Source organism: Sceloporus occidentalis, unplaced genomic scaffold (assembly GCF_023333645.1).
Source record: "Sceloporus occidentalis isolate IW3139 unplaced genomic scaffold, rSceOcc1.0.p SCAF_55, whole genome shotgun sequence".
Lineage (NCBI taxonomy): Eukaryota > Metazoa > Chordata > Lepidosauria > Squamata > Phrynosomatidae > Sceloporus > Sceloporus occidentalis.
In genome coordinates, this window is record NW_028317035.1 from 5,805,604 (window position 1) to 5,833,067 (window position 27,464).

Genomic DNA, 27,464 nt, shown 5'->3' on the forward strand with positions numbered 1-27,464 from the left:
ATAGCCACGCACTCTAAGAAACACAAAAGAAGCAGATTAAAAACCAACAGTCAGTCAGAAAAAAAGACAGAAGAAAGTCTTATTTAACGCATATCAATTAAAGGGACCAGCAGCATCATTTAGAAAGTTTGGTAATGGATAATATTCAGGAATGCCCTTTGTCTAACAATATCATTAGTAAGAGTCAGCACGGTTTTATAAAGGACAGATCGTGTCAACTTAATTGCATACTTTGAAGAGGTGAGCAAACATATATATCAGGGTGGATGTGAGTCAGGACCAGACTGGACATCCGGCACACCGGGAACAAGCACAATGTGCCGTTGGCCCTGATGTGAGTTATTTGGATTTCGTGAAAGCATTTGATACAGTCCCCCATACAGGGCTACTGTACAAATTGAACGAGATTACAGGCTATATTGCTTGCATCTGAATTAAAAACTGTCTTAAAGATAGAGTTCAGAGAGTTGTCATTAATGGAATATTTTCCAGCATGACAAAAGTGATAAGAAGTTACCTCAGGATTCTGTCCTAGGCCGACTATTATTTAATGTCTTCATCGATGATCTTGCACTGACATAATTACGTAAGGTAATGCAGTCTAGATGCCTGGCACTTCATGACATTAAAAAAGCCTTCAAAGCGATCTATGATGGCTTTCTTCGCTTAAACAGTGTTACTGTAATGCCTCAATGTCAAGACATTCAGCATTGAGATCGGTATCAGGGGCCCCGTGTGTCCCTTCCCTGGGCAGTCAACGTCCGCCATACATTGTATGTTTTAAAAGAGCTTAGTAGGCGATAGAGCGGCATACAGGGACACCGAAGACCCACCCCAGGATGCACTGTGACCACTCCACATAGCGGTCACAAGTGCCACTGCAAGAGAGTTTCCAAGAAGCTTTCTAATCACAAATGTCACGTATGCTAGCACAAACGGCACTCACCGCAGGAGATCTTCAGAACAGGGAACCACCAGGTAACTCAGGATGATCCCAACCGTGAGGAAGCCGCAGCGATAGCAGAAAAGGGTAGATACTGAGCTGAAGCAGCGAGGCGCAGCAAGCAGCAGATGATAGGAACAGCCAGGGGTCAGGTACACGATGCAGGTAGTCAGACGAGCCAGGGGTCAGGTACACTAAGCGGGTAGTCAGACGAGCCAGGGGTCAGGTACACGATGCAGGTAGTCAGACGAGCCAGGGATCAGGTACACGATGCAGGTAGTCAGACGAGCCAGGGGTCAGGTACACTAAGAGGGTAGTCAGACGAGCCGGGTCGGTAATCAAGAGTCTCAGGCAGAGGTACAAAATCAGCAGGCAAAAGGGGAATCAGGAAAGCCAATGGTCAACCAAAGTAGTAGCAGCAATAGCAAACACAATCCAATAGAATAGACCACAACAGGATGACTGTGAGGAGTACTGCAGGGTTTTTAAATCTGGCGCCACCTTAAGCCACGCCCCCAACAGTGCGTCAGGGGCGTGCCCTAAGACGTCCCTCTGACTCACGGCTCCAGCCGTGAGAATTGACAGCGCCCCTAGTGGAGACGGGCGAACTGGTAAGTAAACCTCTCTGGGGATTCCTATGGCGGCGAACAGTTTTTATTCTGTTCACTGCCGAATCCCCAGACTTGTCTTCCTGCTTCCTGCACCGGCGAATGGTAAATTCATACCTGCAGTACAATCTCTGTGAAAAACCCACATATTTTGGCAAAGGCTGGTGGTAAAATTAGTGCATGGAAAGGGTTAAAATACCGCCATTTGAAATTCCCAAATAGGAAACTATGGCAGAAGGACCATATGTCAACCCATGACTAACCCATACATAGAGAATATCACTGTACTGCGGAGGAGTTGCTGAACACATGTTGGGGTCTTGTTTGGCAGTGACATATACCAGGAGCTGTAAATTCATACCTGAAGTACAATTTATGTGATAAAAACACAAAATAAATTACTACCGCAAAGTTTGACAAAGGGTGGTAGTAGAATTAGTGCATGGAATGTGTTAAAATACCAGCATTTGATATACCTTGGGGTGTCTAGTTTTCAAAAACATATGGTTTGATGGTTTGCATTGGCCGGCTTCAAAGATGTCCCAAATAGCCCATAGGTGCAGAATGACCAGATTTGGAAAAAATGGTTTTGAAATATCAAAAGGCTACTTGTACTTATTTTCCTATAACTTGCACCCTAGTATATGATGTTCATATGCGTCAAAACCCCCAACTGATCTCCAAAAAAAGCACCAGGCATGCAACTGATCCTTACATACTGCAAGGGCACCACCAAACTCGTTATCACAACAGGGTCAAAGTAGTGATCCTGCAACTCCATCCACCATGCTCAGAGCAATCTTTCGATCAGCCCAGTCAACCAGCCACAACCTATACCAGCTAGAAGGTGCCATAATAGAGAAGCCACTACATAACCACTTTCCAGGTACTACCCAAGACCAACCACATCATGTTGTGACAAAAACACTGCACTTACAGATGTAAGGCCGAAAACTCTCTATGGTAAGATCAGGCCAAAAACTGCAATGCACTCTGCCCTAACTATATAAAACCTTCCTGTACCCATTATCCCAAATATTCCTCCCCAGCTCACTCATCCACTTTGCTAATGGAACCCCCTCCTCTTTAATCCTGCACGCTCCAGGTCCTCCTCTCTCCACCATAAGGCCCTGCATTCTTTGTGCACTTCACCGAGGATCACTCGGTACGTAGATGTTGATTGCACACAAAGCCCAAGTAGTTGACAGTTGAACTTGACATTTTAAAGAGTGGGGAAGTGTTAATTTCCATAATGTGCACCTGCAATCATTATTCTGGTTGTGGGCAATGGGAGTTGTAGCCCACAAAAGCTCATTATATCTCAGTACTCCGATCTATTCAGTGATGCAGAGATCACAAGCATGAGAAGCTGTTGCACTGATGGTTCCTCCTAAGTGTGGAGCATGGGGGGGGCTAAGGGTAGCCATAGGGCGCATCTATGACAGTAACTGCTAATCCTTGCATGTAAGCAGGGAACAGATATTTCTTCCTCTAACCATACTTTGTATCACGTAGCCATATTAGGTATTTTACCAATAAGATAAGTAGTGGGCATTCCGAGGTAAGTTTGTTTACCAATCTCTTATGTAGCTGCCACTCTGCGGTTAAACCTACATCCTGTACATTAATAAACAGTATAATTTATTTGGGCATATGTTCATATTTCTCTCTTATAGCAATAAAGTTAACCCAGAGTCTGAAAGTTTTGTGTGCATGTGACCAGCGTTGTACTTACCTTCGGTGCAGCCCTGGGCCTAAATCAAGGAAGAACCACCAGTGGACCTTACCTTACATTCTGCTTACTGCTGAACACATATCTTGGTGCTCAAGAATGCCTGACTTAATTATGCCTCAACTAAATAATGAAACTATCTGTCAGTTTCCATATCTTCTAATATTTACATACATATTAACAGGAGGGTTGGCACCTTCTGGCCCCTTGCTGTTCCCCCTCATACACACTTACACATGCACCCATTATAACACTTACATATACACACTCACTCTAACACACAGACACATTAACATACACTAAAACACACTTGCACATACACGTTAACATTAACAGTCCCTCTCACATTTACACTAAAACATGCTAAATCCATCATACCTTACCTTGCCTGCAATGTTTCCCTACAGCTCGCACGCCTATTACCCCGGAGGGTCAGGCATTGCTCACCTCAAATGGGCCAGTGCAAGGGGGTAACATCAGAACATCAGAACATGAAATTAATCTTAATTTTACTCCCATAAATTAAATTAGTCCCTTGGTTTAAAACTAAAATATCCAAAACATGTATCCTGCTAGTATTTACTGAATGGTGCTAGACAGAAATATTTTGTGTTAAGCCGGGATGAGTACAACAACACAAGAAGAGCCTATTTGGCCTATGGGTTTTGAGCTGGATAACATAGTTATATAATCAGTATGAGACAAGCAATCGAGATGCTCTCTACACAGTTCTGCCAGTCTGATTATTCCTGGGCTGGATAAATTAGTATAGATATTAGGAACCATTTAGATAAATCTAGCAGCCATCTAAATATATTTTTAGAACCAGAATGAGCACACCCTTTGAGATCAATATAAAATGATACAAAAAACTAAGAGCCAGATCTAAAAAGCTACCTGGCTACTGAAACGTGTCAAGCTTTGTCTCAACATTATATCTGTTCACTACCCAGCATCGTCTGCTTTTAATTCATTTTAAGTAATATGTATTTTTTGCTGAACAGGTCCTTTAGGAGGAGCCATCACATTGATCTGAAGAAACACTGCCCGTGAGGTGACTTACTTGTACATTGTGATTTTATCCCATATGGCGTAAAAGGCCTCATGTGGACAAAACATGGAAATGGATGAGAGTGGGGATCTCCTGGACCTCAGTTTCCTTACAGGGGAGGAGCAACAAGCAATAGCTGAGGTGTTACAACGAGACAATGAACTAAAGGAGAAGGACGAGCAGCGCATACGGTACAGACACCTTATACAATAACAAACCAAAGTATGGACATTGTCAGATTACTGCATACTGTCTAACACTCTGGAAGTCCTTAATTCCCACATTATGATATAAAATATATAATGTAGTCAATGCCACTGCTATTAAGAATGGCAGCAGGGCTAATCACATAGTATAAAGCAGGAAGGAAACCTAGGGTGTTTTTTCCCATCTGTATGGGAGGAAAACATTGTCTAAAAAAATATGGAACCATCACTTTGTCTCAGATTTGTTTTGTTTCTGTCCTCACAAACAAAATGTTGTGGTGCCTAATTCATACCATCAGATTACAACATGAGAAACCCTGGCAATTTTCAATACCAGTCTTGCCCTCTCCCCTCTTGCAGGAGGCTTCGATCAACTCTCACAGATAATTGTGCACTAAAACGTCTTTCTGGGGAATGGTTCTGTGATGTACGGGCATCGCGTCCCTGGGGTCAGCGAGGAGGGGTAGACATTGTTCGAGCATCTATCAGGAGGAAGAAGAAAACCAGAGGTTGGTTCAACTTTCTCTTAGCATCTGTAATTTTGAGTTTTGCTGGTCAAAAGTAGTGGTATAGAGGTGCTAAATGTTTCTTGGGATTAACAGAAGGCAATCTCATTGTTAAGCAAACACTAAATATTACATGCACCTAATATGTAAATTTGGTCAAAGGCACATAATACATTCATCTTTCCAGGTGAATGGGACCAAAATTGGGGTCATGATTACACACAAGTGAATGGGGGACATGAAAGCGAAGAAACAGATGAGGATGAAAATTGGGAACCTATGGCCAGGTTAGTTATGGAAGAATTTAACCTTTTTTGTGACAAAAAGGAAATCTTCCCAGCAAGATTTGATTTGTGTATGGCAGGGGTGGAGAAACTTTTTTCTGTCAAGGGCCATCTGGATATTCAAAACATCATTTGCGGGTCATACAAAATTATCAACTTAAAAATTATCCCCACATTGTATCTTTATCCTACTAGACAGCCCTCCCTTTAGTATCGATTTATGTGATGCCCCCAGCCAGCACTCCCTTGTGAATGAATGCCCCCACACCCTTGCGTATTGCCCCCAGCAAGCCACACATTGTGTATATATATATATATATATATATATATATATATATATATATATATATATATATATGCCACCCACATCCCCCTTTAGTATAATGTCAGCCCTGGCACCCAGATAACATCCACAGGACCTACCTAGCACCCAGATTGTAAGCATAATACTTGCCATATTTGCCCTCACACAGACTCCCTGTGGCATCCTTGCCTCAAACAGCCTCCCTATGCCATGCTTCCCCCCACTTACACATCCATGCTATCACACAGATATTCATTAATTGACTCATTCACAAATATCAATTCACTAATTCACAGATACTCTTTCATTCCCTTATCCACAGATACTCATTCACATATACTCATTCACAAATATTCTTTAATTCAGGTACTCATTCATACACCTTCCTCCACCCCACTGTGGGCCCACTGCTTCTCTTTGGGTTGCTCGCACTCTGTGCAAACAACTTCTCTTTACCGCCCAGGGGAAGCAGGGACGCAGCAGGGTCATGTGACATAACTTGACGTGATTTCACTGGATTCCGGCATCCCATTGGCGGTAAAAGAGACGTTACTCGCACAGTGTGCAAGCAAAGGAGAGAGGTAAGCAGTGGCCCCTGAGGAAGTGATTGTGGGGGGAGGGCAGCGGTTTATTGCCCCTTTTGCCCCGAGGGCCAGACCAAATGATATTGTAAGCCTATGGGACGGAAGTTCCTCACCACTGGTGTATGGCAAAAAGGGGCCCTAGAAACACACACATATTCCTGTTCAGGTAGGACCTAACTTTACCACATGCAGGCAATAATTCTTCTTTGTCATAGGCTGGATGATGAGTACCCAACGCAGGACCTCTCCAGTGATATACAGGTATGTAGAACTAACTAGGAAAGTGACTCCAAATCACTATTGTTTTATTGTTTAGCTGTATGTCATATTCACAATATCCTTTCACTTTGCCTATTCATATTGTAGCTGGCTTTTCTACGCATTTATGTTTATTGATTACTTAATTAACTGGCAATCTGTGTCATATTGTGCCTCAAAATTGTCAACAATTTCTTGGCTAATATTGCACTTTTCCTGTTTTCCTGTAGGATGATGAAAGCTCAAAGGATGATGAGGAAAACAATGAGACTGGTCTGTTGCTATCACTCTACATTCCTGTGATACTTCATACTGTATATGTGATTCAGAAATTAGGGGTTTATTCAACAAAGGCACAGTTGATTTGAATTTAACCCTGGAATGATAACTGCCACATATGATTATCTAGGGGTAGTCTGTAAATAACTTAAAGAGTCAGGTCTGAAAAAGACAAACCAAATCTGCAAGAAACCCTGGTTGGATCAAACAAATGAGCATTGGCATCTTCTAGTAGCCGAATCAAGCCTTAAGAGTTTCTTTTAATTTGATTTGGATTAAATTAAAAGGGACTCCTTGAAAAAATTCAGTGTTACCTTGTAATATTGACTACAGAACCAGCTAAGTGTGCAGGTGCAATAAGCTCCTGTGACTTCTAGTCCAATGAACACGACGAAAAAGGTCGTGTAATAGCCACTTACTGAAAACAAAAGCAATTTTAAACTATAGGGACAGTGCCAGGCAGATGTGTTTTCTATATTTTTTTGAAAACGTTTTAGCTTTATGTTCCACATTCCAAATCAAGGCCCGTTTTTGAAAAAGAAAAGTTTTTGTTGTTTTTTTGTTTGGATCTACAGTACAGTGCAAAAGTTTTAGGCAGCTGTGCAAAATGTTTGTTAAACCATGATTTTCCTTTCTCATGTTTGATGTACCCACACAGATTATACATTGTTTTGTACAAATGCATAAAACATAATAATTATTAGTAATATTTTGTTAAAAAAAAAACCCTGTACTAAAATAGGCAAAATTTTGCAATTTTGCCTAGAATTTCATCTACACTGTAAGTGCCACAGCTGAGTCTAGTTTGTCAATAGACAGCCTGGTCTCCCGTGTAGCTGTAGAGAAATGTCTTCCCACATCTTTTAAGGATGTGGTAGTTCTTCCTAAAGGGCACAAATGGGTTGATATTGCTCCAATAAAGTTCTGTCATCTGCTCTGCCATTGTTATAAGCCATGTGATATTTCCCCTATAAAAACACTGATTTGTTAATGGTAAAGGCAATGACGTCTTACTTGTATAGTTCCCCAATTGGCTTCCATTAGTCAGATTGTGATGCTGGATGATTAGGACTGCATGATTCTATTGTTCACATCAAGGCAGTACGACAAGGAGTCGAGTGTTTGGTGCTAGAACACAAAACGACTAAAGTGCAGCTGTACAAAAAATTAACTGCTTTAAAAGAAGAAAACAGCACAATACTTCTGAAAATGTATTTTAGTCAAAATGAGGTCTGTTATTTTGTTTTGTTCGCATAGGCATGCTATCCTCCCTCATTCTTTCTCCCTGTGAGTCAGTTTAGTTTTATTTATTGCCCAAGGGTATCTGTTCTGAAGCACATAAATAGGTTGAGAGATAATTCAAAGAATGCTACAATGGTACATGTTGGAAGCATGAAAACAAGCTATTTGCATAGCTTGTAAACAAAACTTTTTTTGACCATATTACACAATGACAACAAAATCACTCAATGATTTAAAGATCATTGAGTGATATTTAGAAAGGAAATTATAACGTTCAGTGTTCTCTTTACTTTGGCCCAATTTGGTGTCAACGTTCATAAGTGGTGCTGGTCATTAATGAAAGCAAAATTCACAGCTCCCCTGATTAACTAAGAGGAGGCACTCTCCATTTAATGGCAAATTAGTTACCACCCAAAGTAGTGTTTTTCAAGTCTGGAAAACATTTATCAACTAAATAATGAACTTGCTAAATACTTTAATCAAATGCATTCAAATAGAAATCAGGACTACTCGAAATTCAGTCACCTTTTCCACTGGCTCCGTGGTTGTCATCAAACTTATTTACATGGACACCTCTGATTTACCTTATCCGAAAGTCACCAAATATCTCCTATTGTTTTGTTTGCAGTGCTACGCTCTATTTTTAAGCATTATAACTGTTCTTCTCCAGATTTTATTGTGGGCCGCCATCGTATACCAAGTGAGGGAGAACAAGATATGGAAGAGATAAGTTTGTCACCAGTGACTGTCACAGTGGAGGTGAGTAGGTATCTTCACAATGAAAGTTAGAGGTTACTGAAAGAGGAATTGAAACATGGAACATGACAGCAGATATCAACCATTCAGCCCATCTAGTCTGCCAATTGTTCCTGATTTAGACTCGCTAGTTTTAGATTAACATTTCTCCTCCTTTTATATAAACGTCCAACTGTACTTTCTTAAATGTCTTTAAGTATTGAAATGTTTCAATCACATCTTCTCCCTCTCTTCTTTCCTCCAAATTGAATTCTTTCCAAAATATCATTATCCTGTTGAAGACATGGTCTCCTAAACTGTTTACAATACTTGAGTTGAGGTCTGACCAAAGATCTGTAAAGCTACCAATACCTCTAGCTATACAACCCAGCACCCTGTTTGCATTATTGTATTGCATGCTTACGCTTAAGTCCTCAGAAGTAATTACCCCCAAGTCTTTCTCTTCTGTTGTTGCTGACAGAAGAGTGCACCCAGTGCTCATTTTATGTCCCTAGTAAATTATTTTACATTTATCAACATTAAGCTGCAGCTGCCACATTTGCTAAAATGATTTGGCTTGTTCCCCCAGAAATGTCTACCCTGTTGCAGACCTTTGTATCATTTACAAAAAGACACACCTTACTTTCGAGACCTTTTGTAATCTTGCAATACCTGGGAGCTCTCAGGTTTTGACCTTGAGTATCAGGGATTTTGTGCTCTACTTTTAGGTGAAGGGGCATACATTACATTTATTATATAGCGCCAGCAGATTCTGTAGTGCTTTTACAACAGTGTCCATAAAATAAATTAAAATCAGAAACAAAAACAGACTGGTACAAAAGGAGAAGAGGGCCCCGCTCTTGCAAGCTTACAATCTAGTCGGTGGTCGGGGGGGTGAAACAGCAGGAGAGAGAGAACTGCTTAGATGGGAAGAGTTGGTTGAGTCAGGATGATCTGTAGAGGTTGTTGGGTGTTCAGATGGCTTGATTAGGATTGGCTTACAGTGTTAGGAAGAAAGGTTGTGTGCTTCTCAAAAAAGTGGGTTTTCAGGGAGCTTTTAAAAGTTGTGTTCAAGGGAGAAAGTCTGTTAGAACGGGGAAGGGAATTTCAGAGAAGGGGTAAAGCATGTACATGTGAAATCCTGAATGTGAGAGGTAATGACAATAGAAAAGACACACATGTCATGAGAGGAACAAAGAGGGCGGTGTATTTGGATTGGAGGTTACATAGTTACATACATACACTCACTGGCCACTTTATTAGCTACAACTTGCTAGTACCAGGTTGGACCCCCTTTTGCCTTCCCAACTGCCTTCATTCTTCATGGTATACTTTCTATAAGAGATTTTGGTCCATATGGACATGAGGGCATCACGCCGTTGCTTCTGATTCGTCGGCTGCACATGCATGATGCAAATCTTCTACCACATCCAAAAGGTGCTGTGTTGGATTGACATCTCGTGACTGTGGAGGCCATTGGAGTACAGTGAACTCATTATCATGTTCAAGAAACCAGTTTGAGATGTGAGCTTTGTGACACGGTGCATTATCCTACTGGAAGTAGCCATCAGAAGATGGGTACACTGTGGTCATAAAGGGATGGACATGGTCAGCAACAATACTCAGGTAGGCTGTCGCGTTTAAACGATGCTCAATTGGTACTAAGGGGCCCAAAGTGTTCCAAAAGAAATGTTCCCCACAACATTACAACACCACCACCAGCCTGAACCGTTGATAAAGGCAGGATGGATCCATGCTTTTATGTTGTTTACGCCAAAGTCTGACATTACCATCTGAATGTCGCAGCTGGAATCAAGACTCATGAGACCAGGCAACATTCTTCCAGCTTTCCATTTTCCAATTTTGGTGAGCCTGCGCAAGTTGTATCCTCAGTTTCCTGTTCTTAGGTGACAGGAGTGGCACCCGGTGTGGTCTTCTGCTGTTGTAGCACATCTGCTTCAAGGTTCGACGGGTTGTGTGTTCAGAGGTTGTATTCTGCATGCCTTGGTTGCATTGAGTGGTTATTTGAGTTACTGTTGCCTTTCTGTCATTTCGAACCAGTCTACCCGTTCTCCTCTGACTTCCGACATCAACAAGCCATTTTCGTCCACACAACTGCTGCTCACTGAATATTTTTTGGACTGTTCTCACTAAACCCTGAAGATGGTTGTGCATGAAAATCCCAGTAGATCAGCAGTTTCTGAAATACTCAGACAAGCCCGTTTGGCATCAACAACCATGCCACATTCAAAATCACTTACTTTCCTCACCATTCTGATGCTCAGTTTGAACTTCAGCAAGTTGTCTTGACCATGTCCACATGCCTAAATGCATTGAGTTGCTGCCATGTGATTGGTCCATCAGGGGGAAAATAATTTTTTGACTCCAAAGAGCAATCAGATTTCTCCTTGGATCGAGGAGCTCTAAAATATTATTGTTATTCATAGACCTGTATCTCATGCCTTTCTAAAAAAAGGCCCCTTTGGAAGGCATCTAATGTATTTGATAACACCACCTCCCTTGGCAGTGAATTCCATACCTTTATTTTCTTTAATGTAAAGAATTTCTTCCTTTGTCATCTATGAAATCTCCGCTCTTCCAGTCTCAGAGAGTGACCTCTTGTTCTTTGTACATTTCTGTTAATGAACAGGTTCCTGAATAGCTCTTTATATTGGCCCTGCATCTATTTTTATAATGTCATCATATCCCCTCTAAGATACCATTTTTCTAGTGTATATAATTTTAAATGTTTTAGTCTCTCTTCATAACTAAAGGTTAGAGATATGAGGCGTTATGGAGTTGTTAAGGGCACTGTTGGTCAGGAGTTTGAATTTGAACCTAAATGTTATGAGGAGCCAATGAAATGATTGGCACAGTGGAGCATCAGATGAGGAATGGTAACAGAGAAACATAATGTAGCTGCAGTGCTGAGGAAGCATGGAATTGGTGAAAGGTGGGGGACCAGTTGCAATAATCCAGAAGCGATATTACAAGGGAGAGGATTAATATTTTGGCAGTTTCTTATGAGGAATGGGCGAATTTGGGAGATACTTCACGTGAAGGCAACAGGATTCGTTAAGGGACTGGATGTGAAGGATGAAGGAGAGAGCAGCATCAAGTGTGACACCAAGACAGCGAACTTGGTCTGTCGGTTGGATGGTGGAGTTGTCAGCAGTGATGGATATAAGCTCAGTCTTTGAGAAGTTAAGCTTCAGGTAATGCAATGCCACCCATGATGTAATTCCGGAAAGACAGTCAGTGAGGTTAAAAGAGATGGTAAAATGGTGGGAGAAGAGATATAGATTAGGGTGTTATCTGCAAATAGGTGGTATTGGAAGCCAAAGGAAGATATGAGTTGTCCCAAGTGAAGAGGTATAGATGAAGAATAGTAGAGGACCATTCAGAGAGGTAGGATTTGACCCAGGAAAGAGCTGTGTGAAGGATGCCATGGGCATGAAGGATTTGTAGAAGGAGGGTAGTGAACTGTGTCGAAGGCTGTATAGTAGTGAGTAGTGGCTTTTTGTTTTAGCTGTGAGGAGGTTGTTAGTAATTTTAGTGAGTGTGGTCTCTGTGGAGTGCTGTGGATGGAAACCAGATTGTAGAGGGCCAAGCAGAGAGTGTGTAGAGAGAAAAAAAATTAGTTGATTATGAGTTAATTGCTCCAGCAGTTTGGATGCCAAGGGGAGAAGGGAAACTGGACGGTAGTTTAATGGACATGTGGGATCAAAGGAAGGTATCTTTTAGGGCTGCAACTAATGATTATTTTCATAATCGATTAGTTGGCCTATTGCGGTGAACGTCTGCGCGATGTGCGTAGACATCTTCTGCTGGTGGCCAGCACTTTTGCTGGAGCTTCTATGACTGAGCAACGGAAGGTCATGTGATGCTGGTGCTCCATCATAGAAGCCCCTGTGAAAGTGCCGGCAGTAGCAGAAGATGTCTGCGCGCATTGCACAGATGCCCACCGGCTGCTAGAGAGGAAGATCCAGGTCCCCTGCAATGCTGCGGTGGATCCTCCTGTCTGTCTCTGGCAGAACGTTAAGCAATGCACACAGACAACCTCCACTGTGCTGGTCGATACTTCTGCCAGGGCTTCTATGGTGGAGCACCGGAAGGTCACGTCATGCTGGTGCTCCATCATAGAAGCCCCGGTGAAAGTGGAGGACAGTAGCGGAGGATGGCTGTGCGCATCGCACAGACCCTGCCGGCTGTCAGAGAGAAGGATCCAGGTCTCCTGCAGCGCTGCAGGGGATCTGGATCTTAGTGTTATTATCTGAGGTCTGATTATAAAACAAGTATTTTTCAGAGCATTTGTTCTGGAAAAACTCTAATCTTATAATCAATAATATCGATTCAACTAATCGATAATGACATTTGTTGGCAACAATTTATCGGCAAGTTGTTGCAGCCCTAGTATAGCCCTAGGATGGCAGAGAGGATGGGGATACCAGAGGAAAGAGAGAAATTAAAAAAGTTGGTTAGGGTTGGGTTTAGGACATCATAAAGGGATGATAGGAAGTGCAAGGGAATATGCACAAGGGGGCAGGTGGTGAGGTAAGAGGATGACAGAACCTCAGAAACTTCAGTAGAGGTTACTAGACTGAAGCCATTGAGGGGTTTGTGGTGAGGAGGGAGGTCAAGGTACCATTTGATTGACGCCATGGGTGAAGATTTTATATCTGATGGTGTTAATTTTGTTTTAAAAGTAGGTGGCAAGCTCTTGGAGAAGGGTATTAAACATGCAGAACAGGTATCTAGGGCTAAATAAAAGGCAGGAGATTAATGAAATAAAATAGGTTTGGAATAGAGATGGAAGGTTGATGTTTAGGAGCGGAGCATGAATTTGTAAAGTATTTCTGTGAACAAAACTTCCTCCACAGATGCTCAGTGGTAAGGGAACACTTTTGGAGGAGACAGGTCTGTGTGGAATGCCATTGCTGAGGTGGACGGCATAGGGGGTGGCACACAGTTACGGTAGCAGTAATATCTAGGACTGAGGCTAGTGTATGTTTATACTAAGCTGTGGCGACATCTGGACAGGGGAAAGTAGAGATGCATTAGAAAAGTGGCAGAAGTGTGTTAGCAAGCTGAGGAGTTACAATGTCACTAAGGTTTCAGTAGGTTTTTGGTGTTTTTTTTAGGTAGAGGAGGTGTGGGAGGTATGGCAGGGTTGAATGTTAATTGGCACTGGTCAGACAGAGAGAAGGAAGAGTTAGAGAAGTGGGATATTTTACCAAGGTGGGAGAACACTAGGTCATTTTGGTGACCATCGCAGGGCATGGGGTTGGTGAGAGACTAAGAAAGGAAACAAGTGACAGCAGTTTCGAAGGAGCAGATGATGATGGGCCATCAATGTTAAAATCTCCCAGGATTAGTCTAGGGCTGGTGGAAGATAGAAAGTGAGAGCCAGGCGACAAAGTGATCAAATAATTGGGTAGTAGAGCCAGGAGGCTGGTAAATCACTGCAACATGCATGGTAAATGGGGAGAAGAGTGTACTTCAAAAGATTAGGCAACATTGAAAGGTGCAGCGGGGGGGGGGGGTTGAGAATTGCAACACCCACTCCCTGTCTGTCTCCACGTTTAGGTGTGTGGCTGAAGTGCAGACCACCATAAGAGAGAGCAGCAGGGGAGGTGAGTGCAAAGGAGACTGATGTGGTTAGAGATCAAAACTTTGTGGACAGCAGTGAGTTTTTGTTAAACACAAAGCATGCATTCCAGAGGGTGCAAGAGAAAGGGGTTACAGAGGTTACAGTGGATGGATTTGAGATTGTACAGTAAAAACAGTTGTGAGCAAGAAAATAGGGGCCCTTTTTGTACAAGTCCTTTAGGGCCTCTACATCTTTAATCTGGCCTTGCATGTGAGGAAAACTTTCAGATGAGCTGAAGCTGTTCTGCCATCATCAGTTCTCCCACATATGCCAGGGCAGTGCGTAAGTAATGGACATTTAAATGCAGGAAGTACTGTTAGGTCTTGCATCCTCCATGGTAAGAATTGCAGGACGTAGTACATCCTGCCTCATTGAGGGATTAAAAATGAAGTGTATTAACAAACCGTTGTTGGATTGTAAACTAGTGTAACTTTAGAACAGCTCACCAAACACACCTAATATATATATATTTTTACCAAATTAGGTTTTATTTTTATTGCGTCTGATATTGTTTAGTGGACTATTTGTTGTGTAGTAAAATGTCCACCATAAGCTCATTTAAACAGGAACCTCCTTACCGTTTCATTATTTACGTTGGAATTGTTGTTATGCACTACTTGTTATGTCCTGCTTACCCATTGTTCATCGCTGCGGAATATGATGATGCTGTATGTTAATAAGTAATAATAATAAAAGGTATCACAAGTTTCTTCAGATTCCATTTTATAGTATCTTTCCCTATGTATTTTACTATTTTTTATTAATAGTTTACTTTAAATATGCCTTGCAGGAGGACACTACTAAGCAGGTTTTGAATCCTGAGAGTTTACCAAAAGGGGATGGACACAGAAGCCTCAACTACAGTCCCTCCGTACCAACCCTTGGCAACAAATCTGTGAGAAAATGCATACACTGTGTGGGTGTTGGTGTGGGTGCTATAACTTGAAGCACCCTATAATAAAAACTAACAAACAATACATATAATAAACAGCAATATACTTAATTGAAATTAAACCTAATAAGTATAACAAATACAATATGATATTGCAATGTGCTACTATAAACATTAATATATGCAAAAATACAACACCCCTCCCCTTTTTTGTGGTCCAATTTCTGCAAAAGAAGCCTCAGACCTGGCTGTTGTGAAACAGTTGGCATAAATCAAGGTTTTCCTAGCTTTAAAACACCAACAGACGGTCAAATATTGACAAATAGTGGTGTAGAACAACAGTGCAATATGTTACTGTAAGCAAAAATATATTAAATAATATAACCCCTCTTCATAGTGTAACTCACAAACTAATTGCAAAGCAGTTGATTGTAATAAGATTATTACTTCTTCTCTCGGGTATTAGCAATACAATCTGTGACATGGATTACCAACGGACAAATTTAATATGGATTAAGAATTCCTATGTTAAAAATGGTGAGATGGCAGATCAAGTTACACCTCAAAACCACACAAGGTTCAAAGAATATGTATACAAGCCCTATCAGCTATAGGCACGTATCAGTCAGATTGTGGTAGTAATGATTGCAGCTTTCTGTACTATCCAGCTTCTTTTAATGTGGTGACATTATATCATAAACATGTTTCACCATGATTTACTTCCTCAATGTGTAACAACCATCTTCCTGTCCACCCTATTTATACTCCTGAGAAAAACAGGAGCGAAAGTCCACAACAGTATGTATAAGGCTAAAATAAATACTCAATGTATAAAATAACATGGACAACAGTCACAATAAACAAAAGTATAAGAAAACATTCCCCTTATGTAGTGTAAATGACTGTCCAAAAAAATGAAACTCATAATAATTACAACAAAACTAGATTAACAATTTTAAATAATATATTAGAGGACTCACTAAAGAGGCACATCACTGTAGAGAATAAAAGAAATAGGGATGTGTCATGTGACATTATTTAAACAGAAAAGCTAAAATTCAAAATGCATACCAAACATGGATTAAGAAAAAAAATGCTCCAAAGCATTTGACAGGAAATTACAAAGTTCAAAGTCTTTCTCAAGGCCATGGTATCCAAATTAAAGATCCATCTCATTTTGCTCCTCCCTAGCCTAGCCATTAGAGCCTTGTGTTAAGATGCAATGATACCCTATAGAGAAGTGTCCATTCAGGGCCGGATTGGGAATGAAAAGCAGCCCTGGAAACCGCCTCCATATAGTTTATCTCGTGGTCGAACTCTTGTACCCACACACACCCCTTATACATACCTGAGACACACTATTTGCCATACAAATAACTATGAAACATTCTTATATCACATAAATTGTATTAAAATGCCAGAAAGCAAAAGTGTTAAAAGGCCCTAATAAATTAAATACATTAGAGATAATGGAATCAAAACATTTGCTACTGCAAACATTTTTAGATGAAAAAGTTCCATTTTATTCAGTGGAACAAAACAGTGATCACATTATTCTTCACGATATTCTTGGGTATTAATACCACCACAACTGTTCTAGCACTACATTATCCAATGAATACCTCATCCCACATACATTATTATTATTTTTTTAAATGCACACAGTTCATGGTGCAAAGTATGTTAATGTACAAGATCCTCTCTTAAGGGGGAAGGACTGTGAAACCAACGGGAATAATGAAATCAGTTCTTATAACTAAATTGAGTTTCACTCTGAAGTTTCTGCGATTAATCCTTTGTGATAAGAAATGCAGATTGAAATAAGAGTAAATAACACAATTACTTTTCCTCTCACTGATTTCTGGGCCTAGAAAGTTTTGTCCTCTGAAGTGACTACAAATTCAGCAGGGCATTTTATCTCTTGATAAGTAAACATTAAATAAATCAATGCACACACACCAGGACAGGCTCTGCCACACCAACACCGAAACACATACCAGGACAGGCTCTGCCAAACCTACACCCAAACACGCACACCAGGACAGGCTCTACCACACCAGTACATCCAAACACACACAAGGACAGGCTCTACCACTCCGACACACCCAAACACACACCAGGACAGGCTCTGCCACACCGACACACCCAAACACACACCAGGACAGGCTCTGCCACACCGACACATCCAAACACACTCCCACCAGGACAGGCTCTACCACACCGACACATCCAAACACTTACCAGGAAAGGCTCTGCCACACCGACACCCAGACACACACACCAGGACAGGCTCTACCACACCGACACCAAAACACACACACCAGGACACACATCAGGACAGGCTTTGCCACACCGACACCCAAATACACACACACCAGGACACATAGACCCTGATTATAAGACAACCACCCAAAATCTGAATGTTAATTTAGGAAAAAAAGAAAAATCCTGAATATAAAATGACCCTAAAGGGAAAAAGTATTACTACTAAACTATTTTTTCATATTTAATAAAAGCTATGATTGAGAAAAATATATATATATATTTTTATTTCCTTTTATTTGCCAACCTGCCCCCCCAGTTATGCACATCTGCCCCCAGGCTTGTCACTTTGCCCCCAGAAATGCCTTATACCCCCCTATATGCCACTCTGACCCATGATATGCCTTTTAACCCCCTATATGCCACTCTGCCTCCAGAAATGCCTTATACCCCCTATATGCTACTCTGCCTCCAGAAATGCCTTATACCCCTATATGCCACATTGGCATATAGGGGGTTAAAAGGCATATCATGGGACAGAGTGGCATATGGGGGGTAGAAAGGAGGAGAGGATTGTCTCCTATCTCACCATTTCTTAAAGTAAACCTTCTTATACACAATAACTTTGTTTGTACAGAAGTTCTGCCCTATATTCCTGTCCTTTTGTAATTCATACCACAGATTTATTATTGCCAATACCCAAGAGAAGAAAGAATGCTCTTACTACAATCAATTACTTTGCGACTATAATCCTGATTTGAAGCTCCCTTTTTGTGAGTTAATTATTTAATATATTTTTGTTTAAAGTAAATGATTGCACTATACAGATACATTCCCTCCAGTGTGTCATTAGCCTTGGGGGACTGCCCCACATCCGGGGCAGTCCCCCAGTGCCACACATCCGGCAGTAATGTCACATGATCGCTGTGATGGCCAATCACAGCGATCGTGTGACCGTTACTGCAGATGCTCTTCCTCTCTCCTCCATTATTGTGATCGGAGAGAGAGAGAGAGAGATCATCTTGCAGAGCTGCAGTGTTTAGTGCAAAACCACATCATATATATAAACCCCCAAATACCTGTCTTACCCAAAATCAACCCACCCTTTCCTCCCCACAATCCTCAAAAAAAAAAAATACAAAAAAAAAATTGGGTTTAGTTTGGTGGGTGGTTAGAGGGAATTGGGGATAGTGTAGTGTTTTAGAAATTGGGTAGGTAGGTGTCATGTACAATGGCGCAGAGGAGGCTTATGACTTCCTCACTCAGTCTGATGACAAAGCCACTCTGACTGCGTCAGACGACGATGCCACTCTGACTGCATCAGATATTGATCCAATATCTGATAAATCTAGCTGTGCGTCAGATAATGACGAGTCAGAGGAAGAAGATGATGGCCAGGGTCCATCTGTTAAAGCCAGGCGTGGAGAGCCTGACTCTAAATATAATTGGGTGCCCCAAATATGATAGACCCAGTAATCCCTGCTTTTACTGGGACTCCTGGCATCAGATGTGACATTGATGCTAGTGAGCCAAAGTCATTTTTCAATTTAATGTTTTCCCCCGAGTTTTTTGAACTGCTAGCAGCTCAAACAAACATCTATGCAGCCCAGTGTCAGACAGCTGACCAAGGAGACAGAAGCCAGACCTGGTACCCCACTGACTCCCATGAAATTAGAAAATTTTGGGCCCTGACCCTTATGATGGGCATTGTGAAAAAGCCCACTATACGATCATATTGGAGCACAGATCCCATAATATCCACCCCTGCTTTTTCCCAAATAATGCCCCGGAACTAAAATTTTTACATTTTAGTGACAATTCCCAATGCCCCCCTAGAGAGCACCCCAAATTTGACCGTTTATATAAATTGAGGCCCATTATTAATTATTTTTCAAGTAAATTCCCTGAAATTTATACCCCCGATAAAAATGTCGCTATAGATGAGTCCCTGGTCCTATTCAAGGGTAGACTGAACTTCAAACAGTATATCCCGTCCAAGCGCTCGAGGTACGGTGTAAAGTTATATAAACTTTGCGAGAGTGGGACGGGATATACTGTTTCCTTCAGAATCTACGAAGGGAAGGACAGTCACCTTGATCCCCCTGGCTGCCCACAATCTGTGGGTACTAGTGGGAAGATAGTGTGGGACCTGCTGTCCCCCCTATTTGAATAAGGGCTACCACCTCTGGGTGGATAACTTTTATACTAGCCCAAATTTGTTTCATTTTTTATTTTTACAGCAGACCCCTGCATGTGGCACTGTTAGGCCAACCCGCAAGGGTTATCCTAAAAACCTTACATACCCAAAGCAGAGGCGCGGCACTACCAGTGCTCTGCGCAGTCAGGAGCTATTGGCCCTCAGGTACACTGACAGGAAGGATGTGTATATCCTCTCCACTATACACAACGAGAAGGTGGTACCTGTCAGTGTACGTGGGGAAGGTGATGCTCAGGGGCTCAAGCATCAGTGCATCACCGATTACAACAAGAACATGGGGGTATAGATCTTTCTGACCAGTGTCTGCAGCCGTACCTTGTGCTGCGTAAGACCAAGACCTGGTACAAAAAGGTGGCCATTTACCTCACCCAGGTTGCCATGTACAACACATATGTGTTGTACAAGAAATGTGCCACTGAGAAGATCTACACCTTCCTAGAGTTCCAGCTCAAAATCCTGAGGGATATCCTCTTTGAGCAGCCAATCTCTAATGTGCAGGATGAGAATGTCCTGCGTCTGGTGCCAAACAGAAGCCTCAGAAAAGATGCAGAGTCTGTTACAAAAAGGGTATTAGGAAGGACTCCAGGTACCACTGCCCTTCCTGTGCCTCTTTGCCAGGACTCTGCATCGATGAGTGCTTCATGATCTACCACACCAAGGTAGATTATTAAATTTCCGTTATACTTCTTTTTTTTTTTTGTGTTAGGGTGAGCCACAGGGGTTTTTTTTCAATTGGCACAATTCCATAAGTTTTTTCCCTGCAAATTAAAAAAAAAAACATAAATAACCATATGCATAAAAAACCTATGCGTGTGGGGTATTTCCGTAATCAGTGATCCAGTATGCCGGCATGTTACAACTTATGCCCTGTAATGTCCAGAAAACATAACATGAGCAAAATATCCTCAGCAACACAGATGTGTTGGTGAAAAAAGCGCATGAAATTATTGCTACAGCTGACTTTAGCAGTGATTGGTGGCCACATGGTTGCATGAAAATTGTCCAAATGCTCTTGATCAGATATTCTGGGTTGTCTGCTTTTCGGAAATATATACTTTTATGGGGATATTTATAATTAGGGGGGTGCTAAACAGCCCCAAATGAAACATAGGTCTACTAAAGCAAAATGTGAAAATTTCACGTTTGGAATCTATAAGGCGCATGGTCCCGTTTGTGCCCTGTAAAGTCCAGAAAACCACAAAAAACTAGGCATGTGGGGTATTTCCGTAATCAGGAGAGGCGGCTGAACAATTTAGGATAGATTTCTCTGCCCTGTACAAAAAATCCTAAGAATACTACAAAATACTAAGACGCGTTTTCTGTGGCCACCTTTGACAGTGATTGGTGGCCAAATACCTGCATGTAGAATGCCCAAATACCCCTGATAGGATAGCCTGGGTTGTCTGCTTTACAGAAATATATACCTTTGTGGGTGTTTTCGTTTTATTTGTTTCAAATTAGAGTTACAGTCCCATCATACCTAATGTAAAAATTTTACGGCTTTGTATAAAGTAATGTACACCTTATAGTATGTTGGCTTTATGTGCTGGAAAAGTATGAAAATTCTATATAAATTAGATATTTCTGAAATCAGGACACTTGAATTGATAAACTTGGATGGAATTTTCTGTCACTTTACCTACTTCTATCTTTCCTTGAAAAAACAATATATAGTTTACATGGGTACACTATTCACAGGAAAAGTGAATAATCGCTGAACCGACATAGCGCAAAAATGGCAAAATTGCTCCGGGCTTTGAGGTACCAAAAACCCCTGGGATTGAAGGGGTTAAACACTATATTGTTAATACACCACTGTTGGTGTTTGAAGGAAGGAACACCTTGATTGATACCAACTGTTTCACAATCAACAATCAAATCAGGTTTCAGGCTCCTTCTGCGTAAGATGCACCCCAAAACTGCTTATAGTAACACATTGCAATATGGTATTGGATTTGCTGTACTCATAAGGTTTACTTTCTCGTTAGTATATTACTGGTTATTATGTATTGTTTGTTACTTATTTTCTTTATTTAAATCTGTTATCTTGCACAGTACTTTTCTAATTTAGCTGTTACTAGGTTGCAGTTTTGGCATTGTCTATCACCCTGTCACATTCAGGGGTATTTGTTACACCCTGTAAAAAATAGCCAATACATTTTTCATAGTATTCAAGATTATACTTGTTATACTACTTTTTAAATCAATTAGCATAATTTGAATGCAATCAAAGGTGAAGACTTATGATGTGTCTGGTTGCCCAATTGTGTTTACAGGGGTAATTTGAAGTACCTGCCTTCCATCTATAAAAATCAGCATTGAAAATAAAACAAGAATATGGCCATGTAATGGAATAACATATTTGCTTGTGAATCATTCTCACTCTAGTGTCTAAGTGCATAAAGTAATTACAGGGGGCGTGGTTTGACAGCCGACCAACATGGACGCTTAACTTGCTGGCTCCGCTGGCCCGCCGCATTAATTAGCTCCAAGCGGCGCTTCTCTACTGAAAATGGGGAAACACTCGAAGGCTATCGCTACCCCTAAGCCTGCCCCGCCGAAGGGTCGACCGCTACCTACCTCTGTGAAGTCCTTCTTTCACAATTTGCCGGACGCGGAGTCCCGTGATTCCCTGGAGAAGGCCTCGCCACCTGGCAGTCCTTGTAGCGTGGCCTCGGATCTGCCGTCTGAATCCAGCCAGGATCCGCCGCATCTGCGGACGAATCGAGATGGTGACGGTTGGCGGGACACCCTGAAAGATCTACCTACCAAAGCGGATCTTATCTCTATTATTCGAGACACTCATGCTCCGCTGAAAGCAGACCTCGCGGAAATCAAGCGGGACCTCCAAAACATGGGCGACAGAGTCACTACCCTTGAAAGTGATGCGGTTGCTACTCGCTCGGCAGTGGATGTCGCTTCGGAACAACTTCATCTACAAGCTGAGACTATTGCCCGGCTGACGCAAAAGGTCGAAGACCTTGACAACCGAGGCCGTCGCTCTAACCTGCGAGTACGTGGCATTCCGGAGTCTGTTGCTGGGCCCGATATCACTACGGTGACCTGTGCTCTTTTTAACCGCCTGCTCCAACAACCGGATGACACGGCAATTAAATTTGACCGGATTCACCGGGCACTTCGCCCTAGACAGCCTGATGGTCGCCCGCCGAGGGATATAGTGTGCTGTCTCACGGAATACGCTGTGAAGGACGCTATACTTGCTGCGTGTCGCAAGGCCGGCTCTTTGGATTGGGATGGTAACGCTATACAAATCTTTCCCGACCTGTCTCCCATCACCCTTCAGTATCGTCGGATGCTCAGGCCTCTTACATCTGCCCTCCGGGATGCCGCCATCCCCTACCAGTGGGGCTTCCCGTTCTCCCTGATGGTTCGCAAGGGACCGGACCGCTTTATCGTCCGTCGGGCTGAGGATGTACCGGACCTCCTTGAGAAGCTGGGCCTACCTGCTGTCGCTATTCCTGATTGGGAATTTTCCTTCCCTCTCCCACCCAAATTGAGCGTCTCCTCGTGTGACTGGTCAGCCAGACCCCAGAGGCGCCGTAAATCCAGACCGGAATGATGCTCTCCATGATTACGCTGTAAGCTTACCTTGCTGTTCTTCACGGGACTTTTTGCTGGCGCTTCCCTGGACTCCTTCACGTCTTCTCATCGCCCGGCTCCGCTTCGAGGGTTGACCTCTGGCTGCATGACTCGTCCTGGATGACTTTAGGCTCTTCTGCGGTTGGCTACCGCTCATGGACTACCCGTGTGTTCCCTCTCTCTCCTTGCGGACGTTGTTGGTACCGGCTTGTCCGGTACTTGCACTGTTTGTCGGGTTCATGCGAGGGTCGACCCTTCCTTGTGTTTATCTTTGCTTTGGCTTCTCTCTTTTTTTGTTATTTTATTATTCTTATTGTTTTGTGCTTTTATTTGCCGTGTACCTGGTCTTGCCTCGCAGGGCTCTTGCTTACCGGGACTCGATGTGTAGTATTGGGGGTCCCTCGCCTTTACGGCTCCCCTATTGTTTTCCGCTTTGGTAGCTTTTATTTTGCTTTTTGTCCCTGCCGCGCTCTTTCTCCTCCTTTGGGGGTTTTTTCTTTCCTAGTCATGACGATCGGGACGCCTTTTTCTTTTCCTTTCTTTTCTCAACCGATCTCTGTCATGGCTCCCTCTTTCCTTTGAGGGCCTTCCTGGATGGCGGGTTGTGAGTTTTCCCCGCAGCGCTTCCCTTGGTCTCCGGTTTCCGGGTTAGCCCGTGCTCGACTACACTCTTCCACATCCCTGTTAGCCCCTTTTTGTGTTTGGGTTGTCAGTCTTTGTTGCGTCCTTTCTCCTCCTTCGGGAGTCTTTTTCCTGCCTAGCCACTACGGTCGGGAAGCCTTTTCCTTTTTTCTTTCTGCTACCGACTCCTGTAGTGGCTTTCTTTTTCCTCCACAACCTTTGCCAGGGCAATAGGCTGTGTGCCATGCTAGGTAGCTACTTTGTGGCCCTGGGCTATTTGACTGTTTGCCTCGCACACACTTATCCGCTTTTGCGCTTCTGTTCGTTAGACCTCCGTGTCTGTCCGTCTTTTCTGTTGCTCCCTTCTCCTCCTCCGGGAGTCGTTTTTCTTTCTAGCCATGGCGGTCGGGAAGCCTTTCCCTTCTCCTTTCTTTTTGCTCCCGGCTCCTGTCATGGTTTCTCTTTTGCTAGCGTAGCGCTCACCTGCCAGTGGCGGGTTGGGTGTCTGTAGCACACGGTTGCGCATTCCACGGTCCTTGGTGGCCACACATGCCTCTACACATTTACTTGTTTTATCCCCATTTATTTGCCTATTTTTGCCTATTCTTACGCCGTTTTGGTTTCTTTCCTCCCTTGTCATATTTCTGGTATGCGGTGGGCCATGGTGCCTGCTATAATTTTCCCTTTTTTTTTTTTTTATTGGTTTGTAATTGTTTCTTTTTCTTTCTGTGTTGTTTCTGCTGTCTCTGCTCCCTGAGCTGACCATCCTGGTTCCTTGTGTACCAGGCCTTTGGTTTTGTCCATTGTTTGGACGTTATGGCTCTCCTGTTGCTAGGCACTCTTCGTGTTGGTGCCTGCCTCGTGGCTTGTCCACGCTTTGTTATGTTTTATGGTTCTTGTGTTTATATTTGTATGGATTTTGTTGTCTTGATGGCGCGTGTCCTCTGCTCACTCTTATGCTGTCTCTCTAGGTGTCACATTCATGCAATCGAATAAAGTGAGGTTTACTACCCTCAATGTTCGGGGCCTTAATAAGCCGGAGCGTCGCTCTCAACTGATTCGCTTCTTGCGGTCTGATAAATCTAAGGTCGCCTTTATTCAGGAGACCCACTTCAGGGCCGGGAGGGAACCCAAATTATATTCTCAACACTTTCCTCTCCTCTACACGTCTAGCTCCCCGGATTCCAAAACTAAGGGGGTCGCTATATTACTCCATAAATCCCTGCCGTTTCAGCATGTTGACACCTGGAGGGATCAGGAGGGTAGATGCCTCTTCATTAAAGGTTTTGTTGCCACCCAAATGGTTACCCTGGCCTGTGTTTATGCCCCCAATCGTGATCAAACGCGGTTTCTGGTTTCTGCCCTCCACAAATTAGCTGATTTTCAGGAGGGGATCTCCTTGTTGGGTGGTGACTTTAATATGACGTTGGACCCGCGACTGGACAGCTCCTCGGGACGGTCGTGCATCTCCTATTCGCGCATCGCCCGGGTTAAACGGGCCCTTCACGCTATACAGTTAGTGGACGCGTGGCGTGTCCAAAATCCCTCTACTAGGGATTACACGTATTTTTCCCCTTTACATTCTTGTTATACGAGGATTGATACTATTTTCGTGTCTCACCATCATTTACCTATGTTGTCCTCCTCCAGTGTGGGTCCCATCACTATAAGTGACCATGCCCCGGTCCATGTTACTCTCTCCTTTAAGTGTCTCCCCCCCCGCTCCTGGTGTTGGAGACTTAATGAGTCCTTGCTTTCCACGCCTGCCCATGTTCAAATTCTTGATAAGGACCTCAAGCAATATTTCTCGGAGAATGTTTCTGCCCATCTGCCCTTTTCCACTGTTTGGGAGGCCCATAAGTCGGTGATACGGGGGTGGCTAATTCAAATGGGGGCTACTGTTAAGCGCATCCGTTTGGGTGAAATCATGCGTCTTACTAATGAGATAGCTCGTTTGGACTCTAGGCATAAACTCACCTTAGACCCTGCACTCCTGGTTCAGTTGGTTGCTTTGCGAGAGAGGTTGGCGTCCCTGGTGGATAGTCAGTCCAGGCGACTTTATCTCCTAACCCGTAGTCACTTCTATGAATCTGGGGACAAGGCGGGTAAGTTGCTTGCTAGGGCCCTTCGTGCCAAGCGGGCTCAGTCCTTTATACCGAAGGTCCGGGATCGTTCCGGTGCCGCCCGCCACTCCACCCCTGACATAGCAGCTTGCTTCCGCGATTTTTATGCATCCCTGTACAACCTGCCTCCAGCTCCGGGCTTGGCGCCGTCCTTTCGGGATTCCCTGCGGCAGTATTTGGCTAAATATTTAACTAAACATGTTTCCCCGTTGGATGCTGCGCTTTTGGATACCCCGATTGACCTTGCTGAGGTGGTGGCGGCCATTAAATCTCTCCCTAATGGCAAGAGTCCTGGTCCTGATGGACTTACGAAAGCATACTATAAACAGTTTGTTGCCACTTTAGCCCCCCATTTGGTTACCTTGTTTAATGGCATGGCTGATGGGGATCACTTTGACCCGCATACCAACACGGCCCATGTTACTGTTATACTGAAGCCGGGTAAGGCGGCTGACCTTTGCGAAAGCTATCGTCCCATCTCGTTGCTCAACACTGACATAAAATTATTGGCCAAGATTCTTGCTACTCGTTTGGGGCCCCTTGTACCGTCGCTCATCCATCTGGACCAGGTTGGTTTGGTTCCGGGGCGGGAGGCGAGGGATAACACCACCAGAGTCCTTGACGTTCTTGACCGGGCTGGGCGCCTTCATACCCCGCTGGCTCTGGTCTCTACGGACGCTGAGAAGGCGTTCGATAGGGTCTCGTGGCCCTATCTCTTCCAAGTGCTGCGCAGCTTGGGCCTGGGTGCGACTTTTTGTAACTGGGTCTCAGTACTCTATTTTAACCCCTCTGCCAGGGTCAAGATTAATGGCTTTCTTTCGGACCCGTTTTTCTTGGCCAATGGTACTCGTCAGGGTTGTCCACTGTCCCCCCTCCTGTTCGCGCTTAGCATGGAACCTTTGGCCAATGCTATTAGAGCCAATCCTGGTATCTCTGGAATGTTAGTTTCGGGGGTGGAGCATAATTGGCCTTATTCGCGGATGATATGTTGGGGATCCTGTCTGCTCCCCTTACATCCCTGCCCTTTTTCCTCCAGGAACTGGAGACGTACCAAGCATTTTCTAATTATAAGATAAACTTGGGTAAGTCGGAGATATTGGGGGTCCACCTGGCGGACTCTACTAAACGGGAGTTAAGCTCTCGGTTTCCCATTAAATGGTGCGGCTCGTCCCTTCGATTCCTGGGCCTCCAACTCCCTGCGGATCTCTCCCTGCTATTCTCATTGAATTTTGTCCCCATCCTGCAGCGGGTCTCTCAGGACCTGTGTAAGTGGGCCTTCCCGCATGTTTCGTGGTTCGGGAGGGTTGCCGTCGTTAAGATGAACATCTTGCCACGGTTCCTGTACCTCTTTCATGCCCTACCGATT

At 43.3% G+C, this 27,464-nt stretch overlaps 1 protein-coding gene across 1 annotated transcript in view; it reads left to right on the forward strand.

Annotated features, from left to right (window-relative positions):
- Positions 1 to 4,400: 4,400 nt before the first annotated feature.
- The window catches only part of LOC149287989 (synaptotagmin-like protein 1), a 36,090-nt gene continuing 13,026 nt past the window's right edge, over positions 4,401 to 27,464 (forward strand). Inside the window, exons 1-7 of the mRNA XM_089492311.1 lie at positions 4,401 to 4,525; positions 4,901 to 5,049; positions 5,234 to 5,333; positions 6,434 to 6,479; positions 6,707 to 6,749; positions 8,668 to 8,756; positions 15,173 to 15,277. Of these exons, the coding sequence (XP_089348437.1) occupies positions 4,401 to 4,525; positions 4,901 to 5,049; positions 5,234 to 5,333; positions 6,434 to 6,479; positions 6,707 to 6,749; positions 8,668 to 8,756; positions 15,173 to 15,277 (657 nt within the window). The remainder of the gene's footprint in view (positions 4,526 to 4,900; positions 5,050 to 5,233; positions 5,334 to 6,433; positions 6,480 to 6,706; positions 6,750 to 8,667; positions 8,757 to 15,172; positions 15,278 to 27,464) is intronic.